The 19,720-nt window shown below is 36.3% G+C and overlaps 1 protein-coding gene across 1 annotated transcript; it reads right to left on the minus strand.

Moving 5' to 3' along the window:
• Positions 1 to 502: 502 nt before the first annotated feature.
• LOC110901930 lies at positions 503 to 2,615 on the minus strand. The gene is made up of 3 exons (XM_035982401.1): positions 1,848 to 2,615; positions 1,372 to 1,476; positions 503 to 661 (listed from the first exon to the last, which is right to left on the minus strand). Exons 1-3 carry the CDS (start codon positions 2,613 to 2,615, stop codon positions 503 to 505), a joined length of 1,032 nt encoding a protein of 343 aa, XP_035838294.1.
• Positions 2,616 to 19,720: the final 17,105 nt, after the last annotated feature.

Genomic DNA, 19,720 nt, shown 5'->3' on the forward strand with positions numbered 1-19,720 from the left:
TCTAATAGCAATGTGCAGACACGTATGTGCTACTTCGTAAATGTTTTTGCCAGATTGAATATTGAATATTGAATATTGAATTAAAATGGAACATAAAGAATGTGTTGTACTTATACTTGAGGTTGAATGGGGTATATGTACTACCTAACTTTGAGAAAATATGGTTTATGTGGTCGGGCCTAAGAATTCATGTACCTTGTTTGAGCTCAAAAAAATGTGCCCTTAGTCCTTAACGAAATTGGGTATTAGGCTCACTAAAGGTCTAAACCTAATGCCAAAGGGGTTAATAACTAATCTAAACCATAAGAAATAGTTTTGTAAGGGGGCCTGTATTGGTGTTTGTATAGGTGTACCATATAAAAAAATTTACATATACATATCTGGTTTTTTTATAAAAAAACGTGCCCCTCTAAATATCGGGCCCTGGCCGTTGGTCCTCCCCGCCCACCCCCAGGGCCGGCCATGTTTATGCACACATCTCAACCCTTCACACTTCTCTTTTCTACACTCTGTTTCCTAGCGATTTTCCGGCAAAAACAAAGATTCCGGTGAGTAGAAACCACACCTTAAACGTTGAACCCGACATAACCAATCGGCAAACACCACTGTGTGCCACCTCTATCGACCACCAGAAGCACCATAGGAACTTCCAGTCGCCATTCTGCAATTTTCCAACGACATGTTGGATTAGTTCTGTTTTAAACATAATGGAAAACATGAAAACATACATGTTACAGCAGACAGTGCAGAGGAGAATCCAGTGAGAGAAGAAGCCATGGAGTTCGACATGTTAGTCAAGGTGATCTGGTTCCTCCTTAGGGTACAAACTGATGATGGTGATGATGAAACCGAAAAGGGTATCGGTTTAGGAGAAGAGGGTCGATTATGATGTTAGGATTATTAGGTTATGTGTCTAACCTTAGAACCTCTACATAAGTCTCCTTATATAAGCAACCAAGAGGAAACCTAATTAGTTAATAAGGGTAATATGGTCCATCAACGATTACCAACTAATTATTTAATAGGTTATTATATATTTTGATCTATATAATGTAAATGATTATAACAGCTACTAGATTAAATATTAAAACATAATATATTTAATCTTACATTCTCCCACTTAGCCGAGTAATCATTTACTATGAGTATTAGATAAGCCTGATCAGGAGTTAACACTCATTTTAGCCTTAAACAAGAACTATAGCGGAGAAATACAGCCGTTGAATCATTACGCGACTCAGGACCCCCATTAGTCATACTATAGCCTTAATTTTAAACCTAATCAACAACAACAAGAACAACAATAGCCAGCAAGTCCCACAAATAACAAAGCAATTGGCGGGGTCTGGGGAGGGTGGGATGTAGACAAACCTTACCTCTATCCATATGGATAAAGAGGCTGCTTCCAAAAAGACCCCCGGCTCGAAACCAAACATCAAGCAAACAATGCAAAACTACAGATATAGCAATAGAAATCTACCAATCACAGAATAAGTGGTAACCGACAAATATAGTAGAATAGACACAACTATAGTCCCTAAAGCAATATATATATATATACACACACACACACACACACACATACACACAAGATGATAAACACATGTAAGGTCCACCCGAAAAGTAGAATTTTTTTTTAACCCCTAACCCAAAAATCTCAGACACCTCATTACTCTCTCCTAAAAATCTTTAACCTTAATCCTACGTCTCCACGAACTCCTATCCTGGACCATGTCCTCAGAAAGGTGCAACTCTAGCAAATCTTGCCTAATCCGCTCCTCCCAAGTTAGTTTGGGCCTTCCTCTACTCCTCCTACCCTCCACACAAAGGGTGTCTACTACTCTAACCGTTGCCGTCAATGGCCTCCTCTTCACATGCCCAAACCATCTCAATCTCCCCTCCTTAATCTTACTTGATATACTAGCCACCCCTAGCCTTTCCCTAAAAACCTCATTTCTCATACGCTCTAGCCTTGTGTGCCCACATATCCACCGTAACATCCTCATTTCTGCCACCTCCATCTTGCGTGTCTGCGTCTTTTTGATAGCCCAACAATCTGTTCCATATAACATAGCAGGTGTAACTGCAACCTTATAAAATTTTCCCTTTAATTTAGTTGGGAACCTCCTGTCACACAAAACCCCAGCGGCTGCTCTCCACCTACACCAGCCAGCTTGTATATGATGGGCAACGTCATTATCTATCTCTCCATCCTTTTGTACAAACGATCCTAAATATTTAAACTTGGTAACCTGTGGCACCGGTTGACTATCAATGGTGATTTGAGTATCTTCGCGGTCGACTGTTCCACTAAAATCACAATGAAGGTACTCGGTCTTTGAACGACTAATTCTTAAACCTTTGCCTTCTAAAGCAACTCGCCACTCTTCTAACCTCTCGTTCAGTCGCTGTTTAGTCTCTGCGACTAACACAATATCATCTGCAAAAAGCATGCACCATGGAATCGGCTCCTGTATAGACTTTGACAACTCATCCAGCAAAACTGCAAAGAGAAACGGACTCAACGCCGACCCTTGGTGGAGTCCTATCTCCACCGGGAAAAAACCAGTATCCCCTACTGGCGCACGAACACTAGTTTCGGTCCCATCATACATATCCTTAATTATGTCTATATATTTCCCAGGTAACCCTCTACTCTCTAAACTATCCCAAATCAGTCCACGTGGTACACTCTCCTTAATTTTAAACCTAATCGTTATGATTAAAATACGCATAAGCCCTTTGTTTGATTTGTAACTTTATTTGTCTATATGCCATTATACCGGTTGAACATATTCTAAGAGACATACAAAATCAAACTAAGGAAATTTCATTAATCATAAAACATAAGCTACTACAATATGCTAAACAAGGTCTTTACTAAATCCCATATTCCGAACATGTTCTTCGTAAACCTTAGGAGGGAGACCTTTAGTCATCGGATCCACAAGCATATCTTTAGTACTAATATACTCGATACAAAGATTATTTTCCTCAACTCGTTCACGTACGAACAGATATTTTGTATCGAGATATAAACCAGCTCCAGTCGAACTGTTACCGTTCGAGAAACTAACGGCAGCTGAGTTATCACAATAAAGCTTCAATGGTCTAGAAATGGAATTAACAATTTTGAGTCCGGTAATAAGATTTCGAAGCAACATTCCATGACAGGTTGCGTTATAAACAGCAATGTATTCTGCCATCATTGTGGAAGTTGTGGTCAAGTGTTGTTTATGACTCTTCCATGAGATAGGTCCACCTACTAATATAAAGATATAGCCCAAAGTGGATTTCTTGTCATCTTTGCATTTGGTAAAGTCAGAATCAGAATAGCCTACCACTTTTAAATGATCACTTCTTCTATAAGTCAGTTTATAGTTTTTCGTCCCTTGCAAATATCGAAGTACCTTCTTAGCTGCTTTCCAGTGATCTAGGCCAGGATTAGTCTGATAACGGCCTAGCATTCCAGCAATATAAGCGATATCTGGGCAACTACAGACTTGAGCATACATCAGGCTCCCGACTACTGACGCGTAAGGTATCTGGCTCATTTGCTCCTTCCCAACCTCTGTTGTCGGACACTGGAATGAACCGAAAACATCTCCCTTAACTACTGGAGCGACGGAGGGTTTGCACTGTTGCATGTTGTAACGTGTAAGGACACAATCAATGTAAGCCTTTTGAGAGAATCCTAAGATCCCTTTGTGTCTATCTCGGTGAATTTCGATGCCAATGACGTAAGAAGCATCTCCGAGATCCTTCATGTCGAAGTTATGCGAGAGTAACCGCTTTGACTCATGCAACATGTCTAAACTATCACTTGCCAATAGAATATCATCTACGTAAAGGACAAGTATAGTAAAGTTGCCCCCACTCATCTTGAGGTAGGTGCATTGATCCACTTGATTCTTCATAAAACCTTGTTTCTTCATGACTTCATAAAACTTGAGGTACCATTGACGTGATGCTTGTTTTAACCCGTAAATGGATTTCTTCAACTTGCAAACTAGATGCTCCCGACCTTCAGGTTTAAAGCCTTCAGGTTGTTTCATGTAAACATCTTCGTCTAAGTCTCCGTTAAAGCTTGGGACCCGAAACCTGAATTTTAAGAGTTCTCTAATCAGATTTCGGATATAAGTTTACACGTTTTGATTTCGAGACATTTAAAACAGATTCTTTTCCTCGAAACAATGATCTCGAGTGGTCCTTAACGACTCGAAACTGGCTGTTAGTTTATTAAGTTTTCAAAATTCCGTTTTCCATTAACGAACATGAACATAGGTCACGTTCGTTCAGTTGTGTTCGTGAACGTTGGTAAGATGTTCATTCATTTTCATTTGTTTGTGTTGTTTCTGAGAGTTTTATACTTTTATTTATTTTATCTAAACTTTTTATATTGTTTAACTTTTGTTTATTTTATTATCCTAAAAATTAGAAGAAGAAAAGAAACCCTATTCTCATCGTGTTTTCAAGCTCCAATTGCTCCTTTCACCATCCACCTCTAGCCTCCATTGCTTTCGCCGCTTTTATATGTGTTTGTGAACACGTTCATTTCCTTAACGAATGAACACGAACATATAATCTCGTTTGGTAAGTGTTCATGAATCGTTCGTGAACACATTTATTTCCTTAACGAACGAACATAAACAAAGCCTTGTTCCTGTTCCTTCAGTTCGTTTACAGCGCTACTCACAATCACTTTCAAAAATATATAAAAACATATATATAAGGGTGAACAGTGTTTCCCATATGTTTACAGATGAAGAGTAACATTTTCTCTCTCCTCCACTTACAACTGCTCTAAGTTTGTAGGTAAAACTTAGTATTAATACTTTCTATGACCGTTGTAGTTACGGGTGCAAGCTTATGATGCAACAGGAACTTGACACAAACAAGATTAGGTTTAGTCTAACCAGGTTTGGTGGACTTTAGGTCGAATCCGTGAACATGGATTGGGTTCAGATTAACTTGACGGGTTCACATATATTTTCACTTTTTTTTTTCCAAAGGATGTCCCTCTACTGTATTTTCCTTACATATGAATTTTTATCTAATTTTTATAAATCTTCAGATGATATTTTTTTATTAAATAAAAATCAATCGAAACGTTATCTTTTACAATTTAGTATTTTTTTAGCTATAAAATATCACGTTATGCCTACTTCAGAATCGTACCCAGATAAGAATATTCCAGGCATCACATTCATCTTCCTTAAAGTTTACAACTACTTTATTTCACATAATGAGTCTCAAAAATTATTATTAAAAAATTAAAATAATATTTTCTTAATTTATTTTCCAGACCTATACACGAAAATAAAAAACTATATAGTTTACTATCTATAGGGAATTGAATACACAATCAAGTATAGGGATTATGATCAAATACAAAGGCTCTTAATTGTAAAAAGGATACAAAGGCTCCTAAAAAAACCAACTATAAGAAAACCTAATTTTTTTTGCGGGGAGGGGGGGTTCCTTAGTAAAGGAGTAATCGGAGTAATGGTAAGCGACGAGTCTCTCCCCCGCGTCTTGTACTTCTTGCAATTCTTCCTAAGGGTTGGTACTGCTCCCACTGACCTTGAAATCCTCCAGGAACGCAGCACGCTTAGTTTCAACAATACGGGTGACATGGGAAGGGCAATAGAAACGGTAACCCTTTGAGTTATCAGGATACCCGATAAAGAAACAAGTAACTGTTTTAGGGTCAAGTTTCCTTAGGAAAAGATTGTAAAGTTTTGTTTCAGCAATGCAACCCCATACTTTCATATATTTAAGACTCGGTTTCCTTTCTGTCCAAAGTTCATAAGGAGTTTTAGGGACAGACTTAGAAGGAACTCTATTGAGTATATGAACAGCTGCTTTTAACGTTTAAGTCCAGAGGAATAATGGTAAATTAGTGTTGGCTAACATACTGCACACCATGTTCATAAGGGTACGGTTTCTTCGTTCAGCGACACCGTTCTGCTGAGGTGTACCAGGCATGGTGTATTGGTTCACAGTCCCCTGTCCCTTACAAAACTCATAAAATGGACTAGGAGCTTGACCCATATCAGTATGTCTTCCATAATATTCACCGCCTCCATCTGATCTGATAACTTTAATCTGACGATCTAACTGCTTTTCAACTTCAGCCTTATAATCTTTAAAAGTTGTAAGGGATTCAGACTTTTCCTTAATAAGATACAAGTACATTTAACGAGAATAATCATCAATGAAAGTGATAAATGAAGTATGTCCTGTTATGCCAGCGATTTGGTAGGGACCACTAATGTCAGTATGAATGAGTTCTAATAAATTAGAGCTCCTAGTGGCACCTTTCTTATTCGCTAATGTCATTTTACCTTTAAGACATTTGACACATGTTTCAAAATCAGAGAAATCGAGAGGAGGTAAGACTTCATCCTTTACGAGACGATTTAATCGTTCTCTTGAGATGTGGCCTAAACGCTGATGCCACAACATGGATGAAGTCTCTAAGTCTCGTTTCTCTTTCATCTTTGTGAGTGATTCATTAATTTTATATGACAACAAAGATTTGGAAAAATTATCATCTAGTTCTAATCTATAGAGACCACCATCCAGAATACTAGTACCATAAAGAACAGAATCATAGAGGATAGAGAGTTTGCGATGACCATGGGAAACAATAAAACCGTCCATGTCTAACTTTGGTCCTGATACAAGGTTCCGAGTTACCTCAGGAACATATAAGGTATCATAAAGTATAATACATAAACCAGTTTTCATAAATAATTGTAATGTTCCAATGGCCTTCACTTCTAATTCTCGATCATCCCCAACCTTAAGCGTTCTTTGGTTTCTTTCCAGCTTCTGGATTGTAAGGAATCCCTGAGTTGAATTGGTAACATGAACCATAGAACCAGAATCAAACTACCAAGAATTAGCAGGAACATTTAAATTATAGGACTCAAGTATCATAAAATAATCGTTACCTTTCTTAGCCAGCTACTCCTTAAAGTCAGGGCATTCCTTCTGCATATGTCCTGCCTTTTTACAGAACTTGCAGTGGATTTTGCCTAAGGAGTTCTTAGAGCTGGAAGGTGCACTTGTATTAGGATTGGGCCTTTGGACTTTTGAACCATCCTTCCTCTGATGATTGTTCTTCCTTTTCTTAGAATTGGAGGTGGTGAAGTTAGCTACATCAGTAGTGCGATCCATCCTCATATGCTCTTCCTCTTGTACGCACATAGCGACCAGCTCACTCATCGTCCATTTGTCCTTCTGAGTGTTGTAATTGATCTTGAATGCTTCAAAAGACAAAGGAAGCGAAGTAATGATGAAATGAACGAGGAAACTATCACTGATTTCCATTTCCAGCCCCTTCAGCTTATTGGCCATGTCATTCATCATCATGATGTGCTCGCGAATGCCGCTCCTCCCATCATACTTAGTTTCACCAACTTGAGGATAAGGGTACTAGCGTGTGCTTTAGACGTCCCCTTGAACTGCGCCTCCACAAAAGCCAAGTAGGTTTTAGCATCTTCAGAATCAGGAATGGCTCCTCTGATTGCGTTGCTTATGGACTGCTTCATGAACATGAGAGACATACGGTTACACCTAGTCCATTTTTCATGAGTTAACTGCTCAGCAGCAGTACTTTGAGGAGTAAGGTCCGCTGGCTTATTCTCTCTTAAAGCATAGTCAAAGTCCAGCAATCCAAGTGTAAGCATGAGAGCATCCTTCCATGCAGCAAAGTTATCACCAGTCAAAGGTGGAATCCCGCAATTGGGTGCTGATAGTGGAAATAAGATGAGCGAATTATGATACTAATTTCTAATGTGATCTAAGGGCACGTAATACTAAGGCAGTCATAAATAATGACCATTTTACATTATGAAGCTGTGATATTGCCTATTACTAACATCAAAATAATAGACTTAGTTAAAATTCTTCTTAAACGAAGACAAATCAGCTTTGGCCAGAAGTGTAATCATTTAAGCATGTGTGCAAAGTGTTTGTGACAAATTAGCTTTGGCCAGAAATGAAACAATCACTTCAGTTATGCACTTGTTAAGTCTGCTATACATGAATGAATTAAATCAGCTTTGGCCAGATTTAAGACATTCACATTTGTAATGCACACTCAACATAGCTTTTGTAATACTTGAACGATAAATAGATGTATCAAATCAGCTTTGGCCAGAAATGATACATCAGAAGCTCATTCAAGTTAAGCCATTTTGGTTTTGTAAAATATTATCTGATTCTGATTAATTAACTAAGTATTTACAAAATACAATTATTTAATAGCAAGCCACCTGTTAGCGCGGATCGAGTGAGATTTTAGTTCACATTAAACAACCTAAAATAATGAGGTTTCGAGTGAGATCTCGACTCAGTTATGAGGTCTCGAGTGAGATCTCAAGTCAAGTCTCGACTCATCTTGTAACATTATGAGGTCTCGACTCATTAAGGTCTCGAGTCGCAACCTCAGTGTCTCGAGTCGTAATCATGGTCTCGACTACTGTGTTTTATGAGATCTCGACTCCTTGATGAGGTCTCGAGTCGCAACACGTTCTCGAGTTGTGAAGATTGAAGCCCTTAGTCGAAACCTCAGTGGTCTCGAGTCGAAACTTTATGGTCTCGAGTCGAAAAGGTTGTCTCGAGTTGTATAGATTTGAGAACACTTATGATTTCGAGTCAAGACCTTGTGGTCTCGAGTCGAGATCTTGGTCTCGGACCGTTAAAATGGATCTCGAAACTCCTGTTAACAGCTGTTAATGTAAAATTAACTGAAAGCTCGAAATTTTAGGGATTGTGGGATAGTGTTTCCTGTTTTATTATTGATCTAAACTTATCAAGGATTTCGAAAATTATAACTCATTATCTTTTAACAGTTTTTGAAAATTTTAAGAGATAAAATTCAGATCAAAATAGTAAAAACACCCACTAATCCAAATTTCATTCCAAAACTTAAGGAATTTTTCGAGTTTTCTTAGAATAAGTGATGAACCCTAAAAAAAATAAAACATAATTCTGGGATCCGAAACCTGAATTTTAAGAGTCCTCTAAACAGATTTCGGATATAAGTTTACATGTTTTGATTTCGAGACATTTAAAACAGATTCTTTTCCTCGAAACAGTGATCTCGAGTGGTCCTTTATGACTCGAAACCGGCTGTTAGTTTATTAAGTTTTCAAAATTCCGTTTTCCAGATTTCTATCCCAGAATGATGTATACGAAAACAGAACTAACTAATCAACATATGCTTTGATACCACATATTGAATCAGTTCTGTTTAAACATGAGGGAAAACATGAAAACATTCCTGTTACAGCAGACAGTGCAGAGGAGAATCCAGTGAGAGAAGAAGCCATAGAGTTCGACATGTTAGTCAAGGTGATCTGGTTCCTCCTTAGGGTGCAAACTGATGGTGGTAATAATGAAACCGAAAAGGGTATCGGTTTAGGAGAAGAGGGTCGATTATGATGTTAGGATTATTAGGTTATGTGTCTAAACTTAGAACCTCTACATAAGTCTCCTTATATAAGCATCCAAGAGAAAACCTAATTAGTTAATAAGGGTAATATGGTCCATCAACAATTACCAACTAATTATTAATAGGTTATTATATATTTTGATCTATATTATGTAAATGATTATAATGGCTACTAGATTAAATATTAAAATATAATATATTTAATCTTACAACACCCAATTTGCAGGGTGTAAAACGTTTTGTTGTTATAAAGAACAAGGTTTAAAAAGAAAGGGTAAAAATGTCATTTCACATCACAACTAACAGAAATGTGATGTCATCTAACAACAGGGCACAAGATTGATTCAATCAGGAAACGTCGAGGGATAAGACAGCAAAATTTTGTAAAAAGGGGATAAGAGTGTCAGCGCCCCCAATTGTCAGGGGGTAAAAATGCAGTTTACTCTAACTAATTTAACCAAATTGAACCGAAAACCGGCAATCTAACCGGATAAGTTGAACTGATTAATTGAAAACTAATTGGTTAATAAAATAAATTAACTGATGAATTTAATTTCGGTTTTGGTTTAGGCTAATAACCGAACTGTGTACACTCTTGGCAGTGTCTGTGTTCCCCACCGTATCGCGTAGACACCCTTATAGGATAATTACCAGGAAAACCTAATCAACCTATATCTTCTTAGTATGATGGAGATAATTACAATAAACCCTGAAGTTATATTCTATCTAATATATGGATATAATTACAATAATTTGTAATTCATAAATTCTAGCTAATATATAAGAAGATAATATATAAAATATACCTAATAAGAAAATATAAGAAATTCTAACTGATATATTATGTCTAATACATATATTGCTAACATGCCCCCTCAAACTAGATGTCGTTTTATTCAATGTATAGCTTGAAACAAATGATGAAATGTAAAAGAGAAAAATGCAATTTGCGTCCCTGTGGTATGAGTGAAACATCAACTTGAGCCCCTAAATTCTTTTTTTGGTTTTCTGAGCCCCTGAACTTATAAATTCATAACAATTTGCGTCCCTCTGTCAGTCTTCCGTCTGTTTGACTGTATGAGCCAGGGGTTAGACCATCTTTTGGAATATATTCCCTTCTAAAAACCCCCCAAATAACACTATTAAACCCTAATTTTATCCCGCCAAAAGACAGTTGATAGGAGCCAGAGACAAACCTGAGGGTGAATACATCGATGGTGTTCATATGGCGAGTTCGGCCTGAGGGTGAATACTACGATCCAGAACATATATATGGTAAGTTTGTGTCTTTTACATTTGTTATTGAGCCAATGTATAGTCGGTTACTAAAGTTTGATGTTTTGATCATTTGTGTTAACAGAGAATGAACCCACACTATTTTCGATAAAGATTAACCATGGAGGTGAGTTTACTGATTATCCAGGAAGGGAGTATGTCAACGGTAAGGTTAGTTACGTTGACTGGGTTAAATTTGAAAAGTTAAGTGTTGGTGTTCTTGGTGAAATGCTGAAAGATATAGGTTACTCTATAGATGATGTGTTCAACTATTTTGTTAAAGATCCTAATGTGTGTTTGGATTTTGGTCTTAGACACTTGACTGATGATGATGAGTTAGAGTATGTGTATGACCAACTTAGAAAAGGATGCAAGTTAGTAGATTTGTATGTTGAAATATGGGACTCTAGAATCAAGGATTCAACTGCAATGTTGCATTTACTAGATAATGTGGTTGAGGGTGAGTCACAAAGTAGCGAGGCAGTTTTTGAGGGTGAGTCACGAAGTAGTGATTATAGTGATGAAGAGAACAGTGATGAAGAGGATCCAGATTACACATTTGATCAGGAACCAGATAATCCAGTGTTTGATTATGAAGTAGATATGAGTCAATTCAAAGCATGTGTTTACTTTAATCCTGATGAAGTCAATGAGACAATTAAGGATGCTAGAAATGAGAATAGTCAAGAAGAACTTAGGCAGGAAGACATAACCTGTGATCATGAGGATTTTAGTGATAAAGATGATAACTGTACACTGCTGGACAAGGTTGCGGAGAAAGTAAGGAAGAAGAGAAAAAATACAGGTCATGTTAGTGACTCATACCTCCCATTTTCAATTGGTCAATTAATACCAGATAAACAACAGTTGAATCACATGGTTAAGACATATGCTGTTAAGAGTAGAAGGCAGATTTATATATTAAAAATGATAAGTCAAGGTTCAGAGTTATTTGTCTTGGGACTAATCCCACTTTAGGTTCTGGTTCAAAACAAGATAAAAGGCTGAATAGTGAGGGGCAAAATAGTAAATTTAGAGGGCTAGGGTTAAAACAAGATAAAAGGCACTTGAAGCCCACTTGTCCATGGGCAGTTCAGATCTCCAGGAGAACTGAAATAGAATCTTGGTGTGTGAAAACCATTAACTCACAACATCATTGCCTCCAAACAAGAGAAGTGGGCATGTACACCATGTCTCAGATAGCGAATGAGATCCAACTCATGATTAAGTCAAACCCTGAGATGCATTTGCCAGCCATACAAGATATGCTTGTGAAGAACCATCACAGAAGAAGCCTCACAACTCAATGTTTTAATGGTGGATGCAGTACAGTACCAGGTAAATTGCAATGTTGTCATAAGACCCTTTTGATGTTGTATTGCAGTTTGACCAGGAAGGGCAAAATGCTCAAGTGTAGCAAGTGTGGAACCTTGGGTCACAACAGTAGGACATGCAAGGGCCAGGGAGGGGAGAATGTTCAAGAATCTCAAACTTCAACACAAGGTGCACCAAGTTCGAGTGAAGCTTAGTTAGGTTGATTTCAATGGTTTAAAGACTGGTTTATGTTTTGTGAAGTACTATTTGATGTGTGGTAAACTGCTGTTAATGTTATGGTTTAAAGACTTGTTTATGTTATGTTATCAAACACATGCAAACACATGCAATCAGTCTCAAACACAACTAAATTTCATTAAACGTATCAGACACATGCAATCAGTCTCATCCAATCGGTCAATACAAACATTTAAAACTCTAACAATCTACTTCCAATGAGCATCATCATTTGACCATTCTGAGTCAAAAGAATGCTCCCCCGGGTACGGATCATGGTACCAATCATCCTCCTGTGGTTGAACTGCACATTCCCACCTAGCCCATTCCAACTCTTCTGAGTCGTAGTCCGCTGCTGGATCTGGAAGAGACGCTTCATACTTTGCTTTCAACACTTCTATCACAGCATCATAGTCATCAAACCATTCCTCCTTCAGCACAGGCGACACTAAGTCCAACTCATTGTCAGCCACTTCCTCAACCAATTCGTTATTCTACACATCAACGGCAACATTCATAGCATTACAAATTTCATAGCATTGAAAAGTTCATTACATTAACCAAAAAAATACATCAATAACTTGTTCAAACTAAACTGATACTGAACTTCTAAAACTTAAACTAAAAATACACATAAACCACCACAATCATTAACCAAGTAAACAATAAACACGTCTTCAAAAATATCACTTCCTTAGCTTTCTTAATTGCCAAATCATCTTTGTTTTCCATGCTCCTTAACAATACTGGTATTACCTTCTCACAACCAGGGCATGAAGATGAAGGTGGAGATAAAGGTGTATCAGCCCACCGTATAAAACCACAATCTTGCTTCTGTAAAAAACACAGCAATCAGGAAATAGCCATATAATTAACTTCAATCAACTATAAGTTTAACTTACACAACATAAGAAGCGTCGATTTGGATTAGCTTCAGTCTTTGAAACCTTGTACCAAGTCGCTGCACCACATGAACAGATGAATTGAGAAGCTTTCCCGCCCTGAGATGATTTCTTGTTGGAGCTTGCAGCCGATTTTTGAGACATCTTCACTTGAGCTTGTTGGATCGATTTGGGAATTAGGGTTCGTATGAAATCAGTGAAATTATGCTGAGTCGATTTAGGGAATTAGGGATTTATATCTGTTTATTATTAAGGGTATAAAGGACAGTTCACAATTTTTAAACAGTCAAACAGACGGAAGACTGACGGAGGGACGCAAAGTGTTATGAATTTATAAGTTCAGGGGCTCAAAAAACCAAAAAAAGAATTTAGGGGCTCAAGTTGATGTTTCACTCATACTACAGGGACGTAAATTGCATTTTTCTCAATGTAAAATTAGGAGTTAACTTTCGTTTGCTCTATGTGGTTTGGTCATTTTAACGGTTTTGCTCCAATATTTTAAAAATAGACATTTTCTTCCCTGATATTAATTAGTTAGTGATTTCATTATTTCAAGGTAAATCGGTACTCAAACATTCAATATTTTATGGAAGTATTTTTTTAAAGGTGTGAAATATTCGTGAATGTTGGGAGATCTAGCATACGTTGTTTTAACCGGGTCTGCGTTAGAGAGTCCCCTCGCATAATAGATCCCCAATTTAAATCACTCAATAAAAAAACCTTTATCACCCAGACTCGAACTTAAGACTAGAAAACTCACCATTTTGTGACTTGAACCTTTTTACTTTCTTTTTCCAATCTCATTTCTTATCTTTTTGGTCATGGTTGTCTTTATTAGCATCATTTCTTTTTTGTGTAGCATACACTTGGTCACTTGTTGCCGCAGGTTGACAGAAGGATTAGGTTGTCGACCATTAGCATGTGTCATTTCTTCTTATTAACATCTCACTCTAATTTATCGATTTCCTCTTTGTGTGGCAACTTTTACCAACATATTATATTCTGATTGTAGGTACGCTTGGTGCTCAGTATCGTGGTCCAGTCGTCGTGATCACCTTTCTCTGTTTTTTTAGACTATGGGGTATGGTCCCCTTTCCCCCACCTCCACATCACCATTCTTCTTTCCTATCCTCTTCTCCCATCCATCCCTTCCCATAATCTTAAGAGAGAGGAGCAAGACAGAGATGCAGAGAGAAGCATTTCTGGGTGGACGGGGATGTATCCCCAATTGCACCGACGCGGGGGGGTATTCTCTGACGGGAAAGGGTGCCACCTCACCATCCCGAATCCTTCACCGACGCCACATTTAGTAGTCTTAGTTCTTACGATCATTTTCGTTTTTATAAGTTTCATGCTATACTTTTTATCTAATCAGAGTGGTGATCTTTTAATTTAGGTTATCGTGTAACATATTAGAGGCAATAAATAGTTTACTAGCAGTTTTGCTCGTATTTTTTCAGCATTCATATTGGAATTCTTTGTTTATCCATATAATTATTTTTATTAATTAAAATTATTTTTTATTCTTTGTTTAATTAATAAAAATTATTTTTATTAATTAAATAATATTATTTTATATCTTTATCATTACATTTTCTTTCTCGTCCACTCACAACTTGGACTATAAACGAACCGAACATTCAGCGAACAGTTCGTGAACCGTTCGGCGGGAAGTTCGTTTACGTTCATTCGTTTAAGAAATGAAAGAACATGAACAAGAAATTTCGTTCGAATAGTTAAATGAACGAACATGAACATAGGTCACGTTCGTTCAGTTGTGTTCGTGAACGTTGGTACAATGTTCTTTCATCTTCGTTTGTTAGTGTTGTTTCTGAGAGTTTTATACTTTTATTTATTTTATCTAAATTTTTTATATTGTTTAACTTTTGTTTATTTTATTATCCTAAAAATTAGAAACAAAAAAAAAAAAGAAACCCTATTCTCATCGTGTTTTCAAGCTCCAATTGCTCCTTTCACCATCCACCTCTAGCCTCCATTGCTTTCGCCGCTTTTATATGTGTTCGTGAACACGTTCATTTCCTTAACGAATGAACACGGACATATAATCTCGTTTGGTAAGTGTTGATGAATCGTTCGTGAACACATTTATTTCCTTAACGAACGAACATAAACAAAGCCTTGTTCCCGTTCCTTCAGTTCGTTTACAGCCCTACTCACAATCACTTTCAAAAATATATAAAAACATATATATAAGGATGAACAGTGTTTCCCATATGTTTATAAATGAAGAGTAACATTTTCTCTCTCCTCCACTTACAACCGCTCTAAGTTTGTAAGTAAAACTTAGTATTCATACTTTCTATGACCGTTGTAGTTACGGGTGTAAGCTTATGATGTAACAGGAACTTGACACAAACAAGAGTAGGTTTAGTCTAACCAGGTTTGGTGGACTTTAGGTCGAATCCGTGAACACGGATTGGGTTCAGATTAACTTGACGGGTTCACATATATTTTCACTTTTTTTTCTAAAGGATGTCCCTCTACTATATTTTCCTTGCATATGAATTTTTATTTAATCTTTATTTAATTTTTATAAATCTGCAGATGATATTTTTTATTAAATAAAAATCAATCGAAATGTTATCTTTTACAATTTAGTATTTTTTAGCTATAAAATATCACGTTATGCCTACTTCAGAATCGTACCCAGATAAGAATATTCCGGGCATCACATTCATCTTCCTTAAAGTTTACCACTACTTTATTTCACATAATGAGTCTCAAAAATTATTATTAAAACCAAACTGTACAAGCTTTTTCCAAAGCATACGGCTTTCTGGATGTAGATGGTGATATCAGACCTATACACGAAAATAAAAAAAAACTATATAGTTTACTATCTATAGGGAATTGAATACACAATCAAGTATAGGGATTAGGATCAAATATAAAGGCTCTTAATTGTAAAAAGGATACAAAGGCTCCTAAAAAAACCAACTATAAAAAAAAACCTAATTTTTTTTTTTTGTGTGTGTGTGGGGGGGGGGGGGAGGGGGGGTTAGGTTTTGGGTGGTGGTGTAGTTGGTTTAGGTTTTAAGTTTTTGGACACTTGTTACTCTATAAATCCTTCTTACAATTAGGAGTGTTTGTAGAATAACTTAACGCTCAAGTATTTTTGGTGAGTTATAGTTTTTGTTTTTTTTTTTTTTTTTTTTTTTTTGGGGGGGGGTAAGGTTTTGGGTGGTGGTGTAGTTGGTTTAGGTTTTAGGTTTTTGGACACTTGTAACTCTATAAATCCTTCTTACATTTAGGAGTGTTTGTAGAATAACTTAACGCTCAAATATAGAACTATGGAAACTATATAAACTTTTATATATTTTGCTTACTGAGTAGCTCATAGGCTGGAACGAATACCACTAGGAAGATTAATAGAACCTAAACTTAGGTATCCATTTGCTAGCTTGTCTCATTGAATGGCTTGTGATAGGAGTACCATAAGGCTTTTGAAAGTCTTTATTTAGGGATGGCAAAAAAACCCTAGCCCAACAGGTATATCTGAAATCCGAACCATACAGGCCGGGTATACCCGAAGTCCAATGTGTATAGGCCGGGTACGGGCTTAACAAGGAAAAAAATTGGGTACGGGTATGGGATTTAGTGATACCCGCCCGATACCCAAAAGTATCATATAATATATTTCCATATATATAAACTTAGTACATGTACTTATTACCTTCTCTATAGTCATGTGTGGATATGTATTTGGAAGGTTCTTAGTGAACAAATAACTTATTTTTGAGCATGTATATTGGATATGGAAGCTATCACCCGTTATTATTTGGATGTTTATGCAATTTGGTGGTCCTGATACAATTACTTAATTAAGTAATCGTTTTCATTTAGTTTGATATATGTGGTTAGAATATGATATGTAAGTTATTAATTTTGTTGTAGTTATTAAAATAGTAAATTATATAAACACAAATGTAAAAATTGCACATTTGTCCCAACAGGTATTTTTATGAAATTAACGGGTATACCCGATACCCGCGGGTATGCCCGATACCCGACGGGTAATTACCCGATAAATACCCGACGGGTAACGGGCCGGGTATGGGACAAAGAATTACACCCGGGTACGGGCCTAGGATTACCAATACCCGACCCATTGTCATTCCTAGCTTTATTCTTGCACTTGAAAGGGGGCTATGTTGGAAATTTGAATAGTATAAATGGATATGAATTTAGTGAAATTATAATTTAATGAAATTATAATTATTTACTAGACTCTTATGAGTGATAAATAGGGCTGTAAACGAGCCGAGTCAAGCCGAGCTCGACCCAGCTCGAGCTCGCCTCGAACTCAATTCGAGTTAGCTCGGCTCGAGCTCGAATTTCAAATCGAGCTGAGATTTGAGGCTCGAGCTCGACTTGATTAAAATTCGAGTTGGCTCAGCTTAGCTCGATCTAGCTCAAACTAACAAAGAACCGCAAAATTTACTACTTAAAAAGCCCTAAAAATGAATCTCTTCATAGACTTAAGGTCATAATTGCAATTTAATTTAACCAAATAGCTAAATATGCAAGTATAAATAGTTAGCTCACTTGTACATTATCTTTACCTTCTTTTATAGGGGAGATACTCTCTTGATTTTTGTCTTCTAAGCGATGTGGGACAAAAAAATGAAAGATATAAACCTTATCGAGCTGGCTCACTAGCTCACGAGCCGAGCTCAGGCCAAGCTAGAGCTCGGCTCATTTACAAACCAAGCCGAGCCGAGCCGAGCTGGCTCGCTTACAACCGAGCCAATTTCGAGCCGAGCTTTTTTCAAACTTTTTTCGAGCGAGTTTCGAGTGAGCTGCGAGCCACGAGTTCTTTGAACACCCCTAATGATAAATTCTTAAGTAGAGTTTTTATGTTAATTTATTAGTTTTTATTAGAGTATATGTCTCTAATAAAATCTCTAATTAAATGAGACTTTTTTTTCATCCCATGTCTCTTGTATTAAAAATAGGCTATGTGCCTAACTTGATGAGACTATAAAAATACAAGAGAAAGAAAACAAGAAGTATATATGAATACATGGAGAATTCTTGGAAAAAAAGAAATACTTGAAGGCCCATGTGTTCGGTACTTACTTAGATAAGTTTTATTTACTCGAAGCCATCAACTTCGTATCCTTATTTTTACACAAGTTCTAACACTATAAATTTATCTGGTGTAACCTCGGGCGCGTAGCCATTTCTGGCAGTACAGATTGTTTCGGTTGTTGTACTCTAGGATAAAGACGCGTCATCTTTAGTAGAGACGCGAAATCTGTTTTAAGGGAAGCGTGTTGAACACGTGCCTCAGCCACAACCGTCAACACTTGTTTATTATTTTTGTAGGAAATTATTGTACAAGAAGACATGGTTCTAGACCTCGTTGAAGCCTACACTACGGACTGAAAACATAACAGACCATATAAGAAGACCGGTTGAAGACCATAGTTTGAATAAATTTAATTACATATGTTGTATTATAAGTTATTTCGTTAGGATTTGTATACAGTACGGTTAGTACGGTTTCCCAATAAGTAAAGAGAGTATCTTTACTATTTTTATGTCAATTTATATAATTTTTATTATTATTGTGACCCATGTCCTACAATCTTAAAACATATTTCATGAGATTGTTGCTACAATCTTAAAAACCTTATTTATAAGGATTTTGGGTTCATGTTTTAGAGATTATGATCTTATAAATAAGGGTTTTTGGGAAATATATATATAGTATAACTTGTTCTGTTTGGATTTATTGAGATTGTGTACAATCTTAAATCCTATATCGTGATTCAAAAACGAATGGCTTATGGTTCAGATTGAAACGATTTTCGAACCATTATTTTTTTCTAACCTTTGTGTTAGATCGGGTTTATTAGTGTAAACCATATGTTTTTTGTAAACGTTAAATTCTCTAACGTGTGCGTTAGACCGACTTTATTTATATAAAAATACGGTTTTTGTAAACGTTTTATATACATGCTTGTTAGAAATGATTATATTATTTAAATAATATGGTTTAAAAAAGTGTGTCTAAACGTCTCGTTTCCAAAATGGGTGTTAGAAATAGTTTATTTTATATAAACTAATAATCCTTATATTGATTTTTGTAATCATTTATTTCTAAACGAGTGTGTTAGAATCGGTTTTTATATATAAACCGATATGTTTTATAACGGTTTCTGTAATCATTTATTTCTAACGAGCTTGCTAGAACCTGTTTATTGATAAGTATGATAATGATTTTTGTAATTATTTATTTCTAACAAGTATGTTAAAACCTATTAATTGATAAGCTTTATAACAATTTTTGTAATTGTTTACTTCTAAGAAAAGTGTTAGAAACGCTTTATAAAACCGTTAAATTTGAAAACAATTTTTGTAATCATTTTGTCTTCTAACATGCGTGTTAGAAACGGTTCATCAAAAATGTTAGTTTGGAAACAATTTTTTAATTGTTTATTTCTAACGTGTGTATTAGAAATAACTTATTTATATGAACCATATATGTGTTTATAACAAG

Source organism: Helianthus annuus, chromosome 13 (genome assembly GCF_002127325.2).
Source record: "Helianthus annuus cultivar XRQ/B chromosome 13, HanXRQr2.0-SUNRISE, whole genome shotgun sequence".
Classification (NCBI taxonomy): Eukaryota; Viridiplantae; Streptophyta; class Magnoliopsida; order Asterales; family Asteraceae; genus Helianthus; species Helianthus annuus.